We start from the raw sequence: 14,290 nt of genomic DNA on the forward strand, positions 1-14,290 counted from the left end.
CAAAACTAATGACACCTGGGGGAGAGGAGACAGGGGAGCTGGGAATCGGTCCTTACAGAATTGCCAACCCAAAGATAACTAAATGCTGCGCAGTTTATCCCCTGGCAAGAACACATGTATAACCTGGAAAAAGACATAAAGTCTAAATCAAAATATAGTAAAACAAATAAAAATTTACAAATTAGCTTTTCCCTTTTCAGGACTCAAAGCATGAGTCAAACCATTAACTAACTATGTTTAGTTAATGACAAGATCTGAGTAATACACCAGCATGTTATCACTTCAGTTTAAGAGCTATGAAAATATTACTGCAAAGCAAAAAGAAGGTTCTTTAACGTCACAGGCCAATCAAAGACATGGTCTCGGAGTAATACTACTGTCTCCTAAGGTACAACTTTGTACGACTGCTTAACTGTTTAAACGGTCAACGAAACGTAGTGCTAATAGGTTAAAGATGGTTAAAAAGAGAGAACATGAGAACTGGCCAGCACTGGACTGGATCCTTGACAGGACGCAGTTAGACCGGCAGACAATGGAGAAAAGCCTCCTGAGCTAAGAGCCGCACACCAGCAGCAGCAGCAGCAGCAGCGGCGGCAGCGCAGAGGGCGGCGGCGGGCAGAGCGCAGCGCAGTCCTGCAGCCTCACGGGCAGAGGGCCGAGGGCCGAGGCTGCCTCTCCTCCCTGCTCCTTCACTCCACTCTCCTACGTGACTCCTCGACTGAACGTGTCCTGATCAACATGCTGGGTTTCCTAGGACTCACCTTGCTCTCACAATTTTTCAATCTCAATAAAAACAAATACCCACTCTGTCCCTTCCAACGGTGTGATGCTTGACAGCCGTTTAACTGCTCTAAGCTACGTTACAAAATGAAAATACACAAACATAGTTGGCTCCTGGATGCTGCCTGGAAAACCCTTTCATTAATACCTAGTTGTTGCCCCAAACATTCTTTCTTCACCTGATGTTGGATCTCGCACTCCCACCTGACGCCTTATTTTCCTCACGTGACAAAATGTGAATTCCTAAACATTTTCCCACCCTCCAAAAGATCTCTGTCTTGAACCCTCTTTTCCTCTCCTTAGGAGGAACGTGAGCAACCCCCTCCGTGGAGAAGGCTCGCTTCCCAAACACTGTTTTACCAGAGAGCCAGCTATATCCATTTTCCTTCTCATTCATGGACATTTTTAAGGTCATTGCGATACCTCCAATTAAAAATGAAACAAAACAGGAACCCACCACAAGCTCTGCTCACTTTCTCTTTTTCACTATTTGTTTTCTTTTGTTGTCATACTTCTTAAAAGGACAGGCAACGTCGTGGTCAATAAAAACTCACCTCGTATTCACTCCATACCTGCCATTCTCTACTGAAAACTGCTCCCCTGCAAGGTCTTCTCCTCCTCCATTGCACACCTACATCTCCAGAAACAGGGGTTCCACTGCTACCTCTTGCTGGAAGTACTGCTCAGTCTCACCTTCCAGTTTTCCCTTACAAAAGCATCTGCCAGGGGGTGACCAGAGAGGTGTCCTCCTAAAACAAAGATCTAACGACATAAGCTCCTCTCCTACTGAAGATAGTAAGTATGCGAGAGGACTCCAACACCTGGCCCCTGCGGCATCTTCAGCCACTACGTCTTACCACCTATCTTATATGCCAGCTACACCAAACATACACTGTTCTTCGACCACGCTGGACGCTTTCCTGCCTCTGTACTTCTGTTTATATTACTCCTGCAGTGTGCAATGCCCTCTACCCAGCACCTCCACCCCACCGTGCACCACCCAAATCTCAGCCACCCCACAGGCTCAGGTCAAATACTGATCTGTCTGCCCCGATTACCCTTTCCTTGCCCAGCCCTAATTCCTTCCATTTTTGCATTCATGAACTTCTATTACACATAACCTGTTATAATATTTATTCTCATTTCCATTAAATATGAATGTGCCCATGAACCCAGGAAATTTTAAGATCCAAGTGAGTGCAACCTCATGTCTTATTTCTATAATTCCTTCTCTTTCTAGAAATATGTTTTACGTATAAATGCTCAATAAAAGTTTGAGACTTAGGGAAGAATGAGATAAAGGAAAATAATGGAGGAATAAAAGTACAAGAAATAAAATGGAACTGTCATCTCTGAACACCTAAAACTCCTCCCCCTACTCTCACATGCTCACCTCTTGCCTGACAGGTTTGAGGGACAGGTGGTCAGACATCCACCTAGGTTGCAACTGTGCCCCTGTGTGCTGTGGATGTTTTCCCTATAGTTACAGGCGAGGAAAAGAAAGGAAAAGATAGATTAGGGTGTTCTCGGCTGCTGCTACCACTGCTGCTAGTAGGAGAGGCCATGAAGGCACACAGGTAAGGGTTTATCTAAGACGGAGAGCCAAAGGCATCCTCAGGAAATCAGACGAGCAACTACTCAGCCGTGCAAGTTACCAAGCCGGCTTGTTCCTTTAAAACAACAAAAACAATAACACAGAAAACCAAGTGTCTCCTTTGACAATCTTTTTTTTTTTTTTCCTTTTTGTCTTTTTTCGTGACCGGCAACGGGATCGCAACCCTCGGTGTCGCGCCCGCACCGCGCTCAACCAGTGAGCGGACTGGTCTCTATATAGGATCCGAACCCTCGGCGGGAGCGGGAGCGCCACCGCACTCTACCGAGTGCGCCACCGGGCCGGCCCTCTCCTTTGACAATCTTTGTCACTGGCAAGAAACTCTCTTAACTGTTTAAACTTTTTTTTTAAATTTTTCTTTTTTTTCCAAATTATTAAGGGAAAGCCGTGTTTTGTCACCTTCAGCTGAAGGAAATGGCTCTGAAAGAGCCCCAGTGAACAGCTGGGGGCAGAGCTGCCCTTGGGTGGCGGTTCAGGGTCAGTGATGAGGAGAGAGCAGCTGCTCAGGGTGGGAAGAGACTCAGGGCGAGGAGTCGAGCCTGAAGAGATGCAATAGGCCTGAGGTAACTGCTGCAGGAAACTTCAAAGAAGGAGTTACAAGAACTATCTAAATTTAGGTAATTACTTTGAAGGCCAAGGTTTTGTGGAATGAGCCCCACAGCTTCAACAATCACAACACACTGTTAAAGGGGGTGAGCACGGCCTTCAGTGAAGACCGTGGGACTTCTACAGCTTCAGCATCAAAAATCAGTATTATCTCGGTTGGGTTCTGGCACCACTTAATACAAATTCTTGAGACTTCTTAAGGTAAAGAATCAATAAGGTAAAGAATCAAAGGAAATGGAAGAAACTTAGTGACAAGGGGTGGCTTCTGCGACTTGAACATACTGCAGAGTAACAGTGGCGGCGTGATGAGCCAGCAGCTTGAGGAGGCTTTTCCATTTCCAGACAGAGAATGACGAAGCCCCGTGCAAATGCAGTCCCAGGTCCCTCAGGGGGTGCTGACCCTCTCCAGGTGCTGTTCCCCAAAAGCTACCCTAGCAGTTTCCTCAAAAATGCCTACAAGCAACTCCTTTATAAGCTTCAAGACCCTAAAAGGAAGATCTCTCTGACTTTAAACAACTGCTAAAAACTTACCATGACACAGTCTTCCAAGGGGACTGTGCCAGTTTACTATGTTAGTAGTAAAAGAAGCCGATACCAGCGTCACTCCGATTTTGCCAAATCAGATAAGTTACTAACGAGCAACATGCTATTCTTGACACAAAGGGTGAACGTATTTCCCTGAAAATGTTACTATCACCTTTTGCGTTAGTATCTACACCCTTAGTCAATTATTTGTTAAAAATCTAAGGTTTACAAGCTGACTAAATGTTACTTTCTGTAATACTAGCAATAAACACTTTCAGTAGTCTACATCCCCTTTTACTTCAAAAAGTTTCACTTTTATATGGTCACAGCAGGCCTTACCTTCTGATTTTTTTCTTATTGGAAAGTTCAGAGGGCTACCTTACCACCAAACGTGTACCAAATCTCCTCTCTTTCTGAACTTATTTTACTTAAAAATGCTGACAGTTTCCCACCAAGCTTTCTCTCAATCACCCACCACCATAAACAATGAAGGGGACCAAGTGCCTCCTGGCTGCTAAGTACCATGCTGACTACGATGACTCGGGTTCTTTAAATTCACGATGACTCGGGTTCTTTAAATTCCCACAGAAACTTCTGTAAAGTACTGGCATTTCATTTTACTAATAACAGACTCAGAGATATCTAGTACCTTATCCAAAGGACAGCTAGACAGTGCTGCACCATAATTCAAATAAGCTGGAAAGAAAAGCTCATACCACTCCCACTTCCCACATTACCCCTTTCTCCACTGCCCAGATTTTTGTGCCTCCTTTATGTACTATATTTTAATACGTAACAGCGTCTATTTGTGAGCATCACACTTTTTTCTACTGATTTTCAATTTTCACATTTCATTTTTAGAACAAAATCCTTCTTCGTTGATGCAATTGGGCTGGGTAGTGGCAGGTTAACATAGACAAAGCAAGGAATTTTTAAAAAGTATATATTTCAATCACTTTATTTCTTTTTTTTCTTTCCTTTTTGTCTTTTTTACTGACCGGTAACGGGATCACAACCCTCGGTGTCGCGCCCGTACCGGGGACCAGCAACAGGATCGCAACCCTCGGTGTTGCGCCTGCACCGCGCTCAGCCAGTGAGCGGGAACTGGTCTCCACATGGGATCTGATCCCTCGGCGGGAGCTCCGCCGCGCTCCCAAGCGGCACACTCTCCAGTGCGCCACCGGGCTGGCCCTGGTTATAATAAATTTTGATTTATCTTGGTGAATATTGTGATCTATATTTACGCTTTCTTTTCAGGAACAAACAGGCCTTAACACTTTAAGAGACTTTAAAAATATATATCTACTAATTGTTTCGCAGACTTTGTTATAGACTATGCACAACTCTAGTCAGAATCACTGAAAATTTGTTTTGTTGCTACTGCAACTGGGGTTTATTTTCAGTAACTTTTAAGTTTCAGTTCACACAATGACCTCTAACAATTATGATGGGGATTGGAAATAGTGCAGTGGTAGAGATCTGAGTTTTTTTTTTTTCCTTTTTGTCTTTTTTTCGTGACCGGCAATGGGATCGCAACCCTTGGTGTCGCGCCCACACCACGCTCAACCAGTGAGCGGACTGGTCTCTATATGGGATCCGAACCCTCGGCGGGAGCACCGCCGCGCTCCCAAGTGCCGCACTCTACTGAGTGCGCCACCAGGCCGGCCCAAGATCTGAGTTTTTAATAAGCATTCCAGGTGCTTCTGGGGCAGAGAGCCCAGCACTGTAACTAAACTCTAAATAATAGACTTTAATAGGATTTATAGTCCTCCAGGCAAACATTCTAAAATTTACATTCTATTATTCTTCTTTGTTATATTACACTGGACAAGACTTCCAAAACAATATTACCAGAATCAGAGCCTCAGACTAACCCCGATGGGTTATGATGCACTACGCTTCTGGTAAAGACACAGCTTTTATACCTGTTAATATTAAAAACTTGACATACATTACTGAATGAGGAGAGTATGTTTAAACTTATCACAAATGGGGATCAAAGTATCTGTCTGAATGAATGGGGTAGCTTCCCATTTTTTTCATTTTTGAAATGTCTGGAAATTATCTTTTCCTTGAAGACTTGTGAATAAATCCAACAGATTCTGGGGCTTTTGGTGGGATCCTTTTGTGAAACGCTTCTCTCCTAAGTTCTGGTCTGCTGAGATTTTCTACTTCACAATTTAGATTCCTTTTTTTCTGGTTAACATTCTACTTCACTGAAGCTTTCAAATTTAGGGCATATTATAAGTTTTCAAAATATCATATCTATTATTTTTTTTCTTGGTTTCTAATTTCATGGTTCTTAAAAATTACATTTAAGGTTTATCGTATTTTAATTTTTTCTCCTCTTGAAAAGAACTGACTCTTGAAAATTTTTATCAAAGCCATCATTTTTATGTCTGTTAGTTTTTTCCCCCTTACTACTGTTATACCCTCAAATCTTAGGTTGAATATTTCAGTAAAAAGGCAGAAATTATAAGAGAAAGGTTTAATCTAATTAGTTACATGACTTACACGAGGGTACTTCAAAAAACTTGAGGAAAATAGAATTAAAAGGTAATACAATCTTCCCATGAACTTTGTGAAGACTCCTTTTAAATGATTTAAGGTGCCGTCATTGGTCACATCAAGAAAGTCATATACAAGGTCATGCAAAGTCATATACAAGGTCATGCAAAGTCATAAAATATCTCTTTATATCACAGTTACTTTAAGAAAATTAGATGATGTATTTCAATCCCTGGAAAAACTGTTACAGTGGGTTGCAGATCACAAAAATTGCTTATAATTACGTTTAGTTAAGTACACTAATGGGAAAATGCAACTTTTCCTTGATCATCAACGACATCTCAGTTCTTAAAGCACCATTTATAAGTTTCTGCTATTAGAGAAAGGTGAATTTCTAGAACTTTCCCTAAAGCATCAACCTGCTTAAGGGTTAGAAACATCATAGGATCCACAACAAACTGTAATATATTGGACATTTTGTACTTCCCTGTAGGTGTTACAGCGATAATTTATAAATACTTTCAATTCACTTTTCATTGGCAGGTGGTTAAATATTTCTGGCCTTCTATTAACATGTATTAATAATCAGAAATATAAGCATTATTAAAATGGAATATGCAAACTGAATGATTATCAAGAATCCACCAAAGAAAAAGGCATTACATTAGGTGCTGCGGGGGTTAAAAAGAGTAAGACATGACCCTTGAGCTAAAGAAGCTTGACCTCACAATAAAAATAACCTAAGGCATAAGGAAACATGTTAGGAAAGGAAATTCTGAAACTGGGAGAAACCAGGACAGTTCAAGGAGATACTGATTTTTAATTTGGACTTTTGAGAGAGTAGTATTCAAATAGGAAAGATATTTTAAAACGCCATGAATTAGGGTGTATATGCATGAAAATAGAAAGCATATGGTTTATGAAACAACTTGCCCTGAAGTTGGAGAAGAGGCGCAGACAGCTCAGGTGGAGCCTGGTAGAGAACGGGCAGGAGAGCTACAAAGACAAATGCTCATCAAGGTTTTCTGCTTAGGGGGAGAGACAGACCCATAAGATCATTTTTTAAAAAAGCATATATACAGAAGTACGTACAGTGTGACATGAGGCACACCTGCGGGCTCCAGGACTGTTTCCGCAGGAGTGCTATAGAGGAAGGAAAGTTGGTTCCCGACTGCAAAAGCATTGGAGGGTGGTGTTCACTGAGGACTTCTTGAGGAACAGAGAACATTACACGACCCAGAGAGATGGAGAGTGGCATGAGGTACCATTTTATTTTCTTATTTATTACATTGAAGCATAACTGATTATACATATTTTGGGGTACAGTGTTGACTATCAGTATTTGTGAATATCATTATTATTAGCATGTTCATTATTACAAATCATAATTATTCTTTGTGCCCCTCAATTTCTCCCTAACCGCCTCTCCCTCCCACTTTCCCACTTCTAGAAACCATAGATTTGTTCTCTTCTTCTGAGAGGCCCCTTTTACACTCCAGTTCAGAGAGGATGAAAGCCTGTGCCACTTAAAGGACAGTGAAATGTATTCAACGGTTCAAATTAATAATCCTTAAGTAACATAGCATCGCCCCCAACATGGAGGGAAGGACCCGTACGCATCGGTGTTTGCATACCTTCTGGGCAATCATGTTGCAGATCTCAGGCAGGAAGTCCTCACTGAGCAGCTTGTAGAGCTGCCGTTCTCGAAGGGAGGTCCTCTCTCGGAAACTCTCGGTGACCTGCCTCCATTCTTCTTCTGTTTGGCAGAGGAGCCACCAAGTGCCTTGGCCTGGCCCTTGAGATCCTAGAAAAGAAAGGGACGGACTCACTAGAACCTTTTTTCCTATTTGTTCTCAATTTCATTTCTTAGGGAGTCAGAAAAAAATGAGACCTATGACTTTCTTAAGGTTGACTGATTTTTCCTGTTACTGTCATCGTTTACAACTAAAGGAATGCCTAAAGACAATACAAATGTAACTAATGTGACTTTAACAAGATAGATTTTAACATACTTGAAATGTTTAAATACATTTTTATATGAAAATGATTTTGAGTTTTAACCTCTGTGAATTTACATTGTAATACTGTAAAATGGTATTTCCCCCCAAATTTGTGCTATATGGATTACAGAGTGAATTTAGGTAGAAAGCCGGTATGTACTAAACCCATAAGGAAACCATCATGTCACAAAGCGTTGACATTAAAAAGATAGCTGAGATGCTGCTAATTTGTCCAAATGTTTGGGTGTCTATTACACTGCGCCCAGTTAGCAAGGCACCAGTCCTGATCTCAAGTGGTCCGTCAGATGGAAAGATGGGCACAGGACAAAGTCTGAGCAAGAGAGGGCTGAAGAAGCGCAGGAAGGCTCGTCAGAGACTGCTGTAATAACCTTAACTACTTTGCATGACTCTGGAAAAAGAGAGTCACCATCGTAATGTAAATGAATCATGTTTACTTAATCCTTTCTAAACTCCAGCAAAGATCATTACCATTTCTTGTCTGTGGCTCAGATGCCAAGGAGTTTTCTTCCTGCTTTTCACTGAAACACAGGAAAAGGAGGCACCAATTAAAACAAAGACACGTCCAAAATTGTTTTGTGCTTCCCCCAGAAGGGAGACCCAGTTAACTCAATGCTAAAGTCTGTGTGTGTGAGAGAGACAAGGGGGCGAGATTAGAAGAAAATTCTATGGAATAAGGAACACTAGCACGTAGGCTTGTCAGTATAGAGGGAAAGTCCTGCCATATAGGAACCCAGTAGTATGGTAAGAACATGGACACACAGGAAATTATTAACTCAGACAACTTTTTGGAAATCAAACAGATGAATGAAGTGTTACCAGTTAAATGCTAAGAAAGAGAACTGTAGAGATTCTAATGTCCTCCTCCCTGATTTAGGGATACACTGAAGACAGGTATTAACTTAAATTTATATGAGGGTACTTAAAAAATCTGTGGAAAGACAAAATTCAAATATGAATCTTTCCATAAACTTTTTGAAGTATGCTTGTATAAAGTAGAGGTTAAAAACGGAGGGCCAGCCAGTTAGCTGAGTTGGTGAGAGTACGGTGTGAAACAGCAAGGTCCGGGGTTTGATCCTTGTACTGGCCAGCTGCCAAAAAAGGGGGCAGGAGGTGGGAGGGTGGAGGAATGTCTATTCTGAAGTTGAACTGCCTCTATTCAATGTTTGCCACTTACCACATGACTTCTGGAAAGTTCATTAACTTTCCTGTGAAATGGGGCTAATAATAGTGCCTACCTCACAGGGATGCTGGGATTAAGTTACAAAATGCAAAAGTGCTCAGCACAATATTGTTAAATATCATTGTTGTTTACATCCCTGAAATGAAAAGGAAACACTGGATTTTTGGTTCGTTTTCAAATATCTGAAGCCGTACTGTTCAATACAACTTTCTGTGACGATGAAAAGGTTCTATATTGCTGCTGTCCAGTATGGTAGCCATAAGCCACATGCAGCTTGAATTGTGGCTAGTGTGACCAAAGAACTGAATTTTAAATTTTATTTAATTTAAAAATATGATTTTAGGCTTCCAGTCAAGATGGCGAATAGACAGCCCCCAACATCACACTCTCCCACAATTAACCAATTTACAACTATTAAAAAGCAATGACAGCCAAGCTGGAGCCGCTAGGGCTCAGGGGAAGAGGAGGAGAGACCTATGGAGTGCATGAAGGTGGGAGAAGCCATGAGGATAGAAAGACAGGACCACTGCTATCATTTTGAGCCCCGGCTGCTTCAAGGCTGGCCCTGGTGAGTGCACGGAGCAGGAGCTGACAAAAGCTGCAGCTGTGCCTTTCAGTGGAAGCTGTTTGGAGGTGGCAGGGGAGAAGAGGGTCTTGGTGTCCCCCAGGCCAGCAAGACCACTAATAGGGTTCCCATGGACCCACACAGGAGCAAGGAGCCACAACAACTAAAAAAAGGGAGCCACTCAGAGGCCGGTGAGTCATTGCAAGGGACCAGTGCAGGGCCCACCCCATGGGAGGTGTTTAGTGATCTGATCTGCCCCCAATCAGCATAGGACCACTCAGAGGAGACTGGCCAGGAATACAGAACTGCAGGGGATGTAGTTTGCTGAAAAGACTCAGGCCCAGACCAGAGTTTCCACACAACCCAGGTGTCCTGGACCTCCCAAGACCCGGAAGTGCTTACAAGGTCGACCACTGAAACTTGAGCTGCACAAAAAGCCTTCCCCAGGGAACCAGCAGCAAAGCAGCCATTTAGTTCAACCATAGGGCTCAAGTGCTGGTCCCCACAGGAAGTTCCTCCATTTTAGAAGTAAGCAAAGGACAAAAAAATTAGTTTCAGTGCAGTTTAAGTGATGGGGGTAGCGAATAGCCCAACACAGAACTGAAAGAAAAACAAAAACCCCACAGATCAAAGTTTGATATTAACTAGTAGGGTCTAACACCACTAAAGAACACCTGTAAAACCTAGAAGGACTGGAAGCCCCCTGGGATCCCAAGCCAGGGAGGGGGAAAAGGGTGAGGGCCAAGGGCCTCAGCCCCCTCCATCCCCAACCAGCCCAGCAACAACCACTCAGCTGCCGCATAAGTGCCCCAGGCTCCCAAGCTGAGGTCATGGGGGGGCCGACGGCCTCAGCCATGCACCCCAGACATCTGCAACCAGCCTAGTGATGACCGAGCCACCTCTGATAGCCCCTGGTCTCCCCTGCTGGAATGGGGGGTGGGGGGAGGGCCATGGGCCTCGATCATGCTCCCCATCCTTCCCCCTCTTCCCACCCTATTTCCCCTCCCCCTTCCCTTCTCTTTCTTCCCAACTACTCCACAACAGCATCTTAGAATGAAGTACAGAACCAGGGGAAACCAAACCCAGCAGCAATTAGGCAAGCTGCCGCCACCGCCCCAGGGCCCCGCTAAGGTCCTGAGGTGTGCAGCCAGGCAAAGCTGAACCCAGGTAAACAGCACACCAAAACCAGCATTTTCACATGGGGTAGCCCTCAACACCACCACAGTTGCTGTGGCTGCCGCAAAAGCGGCTAGTCTCTACACCAGTCACAGCCACCGTGCAGATGGCACGCCAGACTCTCAACTGCATTGACACAAGGAGAGGCACCAGCAGAGACCAAAAAAAAAAAGGTCCTCTCTCTCTACAAAGCACACTCCAGAGTAACAGAAGAAGTATCTGATTTCCAATAATAGGGGAGGACTTGATCACGCCTGTCTCAGTACTGGACAGATCATGCAGGCAACAAACCAACCGAGGAACAGTTAATCTATCAGATGGGAGAACAGATCTATGGTTATTAGAGGTGGGGAGAGGGAGGGAGGAGGAAGGACGGGAAGGGAGAAGGGGCAAAAGGAGTAAGTATGATGTGTAACAATGAATATGCTAATAAAAAATACAATCTTGAACACGGCCTCAGATGCACAGCACTGAAGGAACGAAAGCAACATTAGAGGGCAGCACAGTCCACGTGTCCTCGTGGAAGGGAGACCACATTCCTGGTAGTTACAGGGAAATGGAGGTAAATATAAAACAGCTTCTGAAGACAGAAGAACATGTGCACCTCTAACAAAATGCAGAAACAGATGTGTTCACGCAACACAAGTGATTATAGGGCATTTCTCACACAGTTGTAAGGAGGAAATAGACAGCTGCAATCTGTAGTAGTCAGATTTCTGGATAGTTAAGTGGAATGCCCATTGAGTTAAAAAAAAAAAAAAATTCTGACCGATATACTCATAAACTTATTTCCTAGAAATATTTCTTAGTGGTTAAAAAGCAACTCAGGCTGGCTGGCTGGTTGGTTCTCTTGGTTAGAGTGTGGTGCTGGTAACAACAAGGTCAAGGGCTGGGATCCCCTTACTGGCCCGTCACCAAAAAGAGAAAAAAAAAAGCAACACAGTGAAGTACAGTCTAATAGAAGCATTTAGAGAAAAGCATCTGTTTGGTGGTGTTATAATTTTTAAGAACATGGCCTCACTTCCATAGATTTATAATAATAGTAAGGAGAAGTGTGTGTTTATACAGGACAAGTCAGACCCTTATATCAAGATTCACATGGTGGCATATCCTAAAAGACAATGACGTATTAATGGAAATTTCCCAAATATAACAGAATCTTTTTTCCCTAAAATTAAATATAAAAGAACAAAAAAAGGTAAGATTTTACTTTTTCTTTTTTGTAGATTGCATTCTACACAAAATAAAGCATGTTTTGGCATGTTAATGAGTGAATTCTTCCTAATGGGAAAGAATTAACTTCTAACTCCAATATGACATACAATTCTATTAAAACGCTCAACCGCAGAAGTAACTTGCTCCATCCTCCTGTGGGAAACAGTGTGTAGGGTGACACATTCTGTAAGTCAACGCACGCTGGACACTTACTATGGTTGTGCCTGGCTTCAGTGTGTTACACTCTCATCCATCGTCTTGTTCAATTTAAGCTTCATTAGAAAGGTAACCACGGTCCAGGAAAGAGCACGCTTAGAGGTGGTGGGTAGCTGGCAGTGAGGGCTTTCTGATTCCTAGTGCACACTTGATTTGAGGAGGACCCTGATCCAGGTCCCCACAGCCTGAGTCTATGTCCTTCCCACGATGTGCATGCAAGTCACGATGAAGGGACAAGGAAGTCAGGGCCCAGCACGACGGCCTAAGACTACAGACTGACAAGGCTTTCTCACCTCACCATGATCTCCTGTAGTTTCCTCCGTTTTGGGGGTCTTCCTCTCCTTTTTCCTGTTTTTCCAGGAACACTTGAGACATTTTTTTGTCCTTCACTTTCCCTGAGAAATAGTATTATTAAATAGAAATGTTCTGGCATAGCACTGATATATGATTCTTAAATTGGTGATTATAGGCTGGCCGGTGAGCTCAGTTGGTTAGCGCGTGGTGCTGACAACACCAAGGTCCAGGGTTCGATCCCTGTACTTACTGTATGCTGCCCATCCCTTCCCTCTAAATTAGTAATTATAGTATTTCTGGCCATGAAGTTATTACCAAAATGGATATTAATGTAGCCGTCATGGGGAAAGTGCAGACTGACTGCTAGTCTTCCATCGTTAGAATGAGGAACCAAGGAAAACTGACATTTTGCAAAATTAAATTATGAGTAAGATCTACCACCTTCCTAATAGTGAGCAGTGCTCCTCGCAATAAGAAAATCTAAATAAAACAAAGGTTAACATCATTCTTGGGTGTTACGGGAATGTGGCCTCCCCCTCATTTAGAAAGCACTTAGTCCGGCTTATGTTTCAGGCATCATGTAAGGTCCTCTGGTTCTACACTCATGGAGCCTAAGGTTCATAAAGCTGATCTCAATTCTAGTAGTATAAAGACGTTCTCAAGGACTGACTATAAAAGATAAAACTGTTTCAATGATACGATTGTACTTCTGAAAAGAAACTTGCTGTATACAATAGTCTGCGGTAGGGGTAGTCACCTCAGAAACCTTACATCAAGAATGTACACCAAAAACACAGTATCTTTCCTCACTCTGGTAATAGAGGCTATAGATTAATTCCTTTTTATTTTTGTATGAAATAATTCCTTGCCACTTCTTTGCAGGCATGCTGACACAGCTGATTCCTTCATTAGCTGACTCCTTCCTTCATTCCTTCAATTTTCATTAGAAATAATTTGTGCTGTAGAATTCTGATGCATTTAATTTTAATGACATTTTTATATAATAGCTATGCTTTCACAGTCCTGACATTAAAGAATATACCTGCTCAAAGAGAGTTCTCCATTGGATTTTGCTTGTACCGGGTCCTCTTTGTACATTCGTGTTCCATAAAAATACCAATAGAGTGCTCCAGAATTGTCCTCCCCCAGTGGCTCCACGCGGAGACTGTCTGCATCCAGACCCTAGGTAGAACAGGAGAAAACTAAAATGAAGATTCAAAATTTATACTCAGACATGCCTCACATTTAAAAATGCCCAAGTATCTTATGTAGTCTTCAATCAGGGTATATGAACCAGACAGAATGGGAAGGTGGTACCTTCTTTCAAGAAAAAGATATGGAAATATCTCAAGTGCTCCCTACCCCACCACGGCCCATTTTAACACAAAAGAGAAAACAAAAGGAATCCTGATGAACATTTCATATATTTCATTTAGTTACTATTATTTTATGTGTGAAAACGTGAAGAAAAAGATAATTACAACAGAGTAGACTCAGATGTTGTGGAAGCTTTGCCCCTGGTGACCGTCTATCACAGCTCTGCCATAAGCTACAGCAACCTCTTATTCCAGCTGAGATCCAGCAACACAGCC

At 42.8% G+C, this 14,290-nt stretch overlaps 1 protein-coding gene across 1 annotated transcript in view; it reads right to left on the reverse strand.

The window, feature by feature from the left end:
• The window catches only part of CECR2 (cat eye syndrome chromosome region, candidate 2), a 32,807-nt gene extending 18,968 nt beyond the window's left edge, over positions 1-13,839 (reverse strand). Inside the window, exons 1-5 of the mRNA XM_008578251.1 lie at positions 13,741-13,839; positions 12,698-12,799; positions 8,521-8,570; positions 7,666-7,835; positions 2,174-2,257 (exon numbers count right to left, since the gene is read on the reverse strand). Of these exons, the coding sequence (XP_008576473.1) occupies positions 2,174-2,257; positions 7,666-7,835; positions 8,521-8,570; positions 12,698-12,799; positions 13,741-13,796 (462 nt within the window). The 5' untranslated portion in view covers positions 13,797-13,839. The remainder of the gene's footprint in view (positions 1-2,173; positions 2,258-7,665; positions 7,836-8,520; positions 8,571-12,697; positions 12,800-13,740) is intronic.
• Between the last annotated feature and the right edge of the window lie 451 nt (positions 13,840-14,290).

Source organism: Galeopterus variegatus, unplaced genomic scaffold, assembly GCF_000696425.1.
Source record: "Galeopterus variegatus unplaced genomic scaffold, G_variegatus-3.0.2 Scaffold73, whole genome shotgun sequence".
In the NCBI taxonomy this organism is placed as follows: Eukaryota; Metazoa; Chordata; class Mammalia; order Dermoptera; family Cynocephalidae; genus Galeopterus; species Galeopterus variegatus.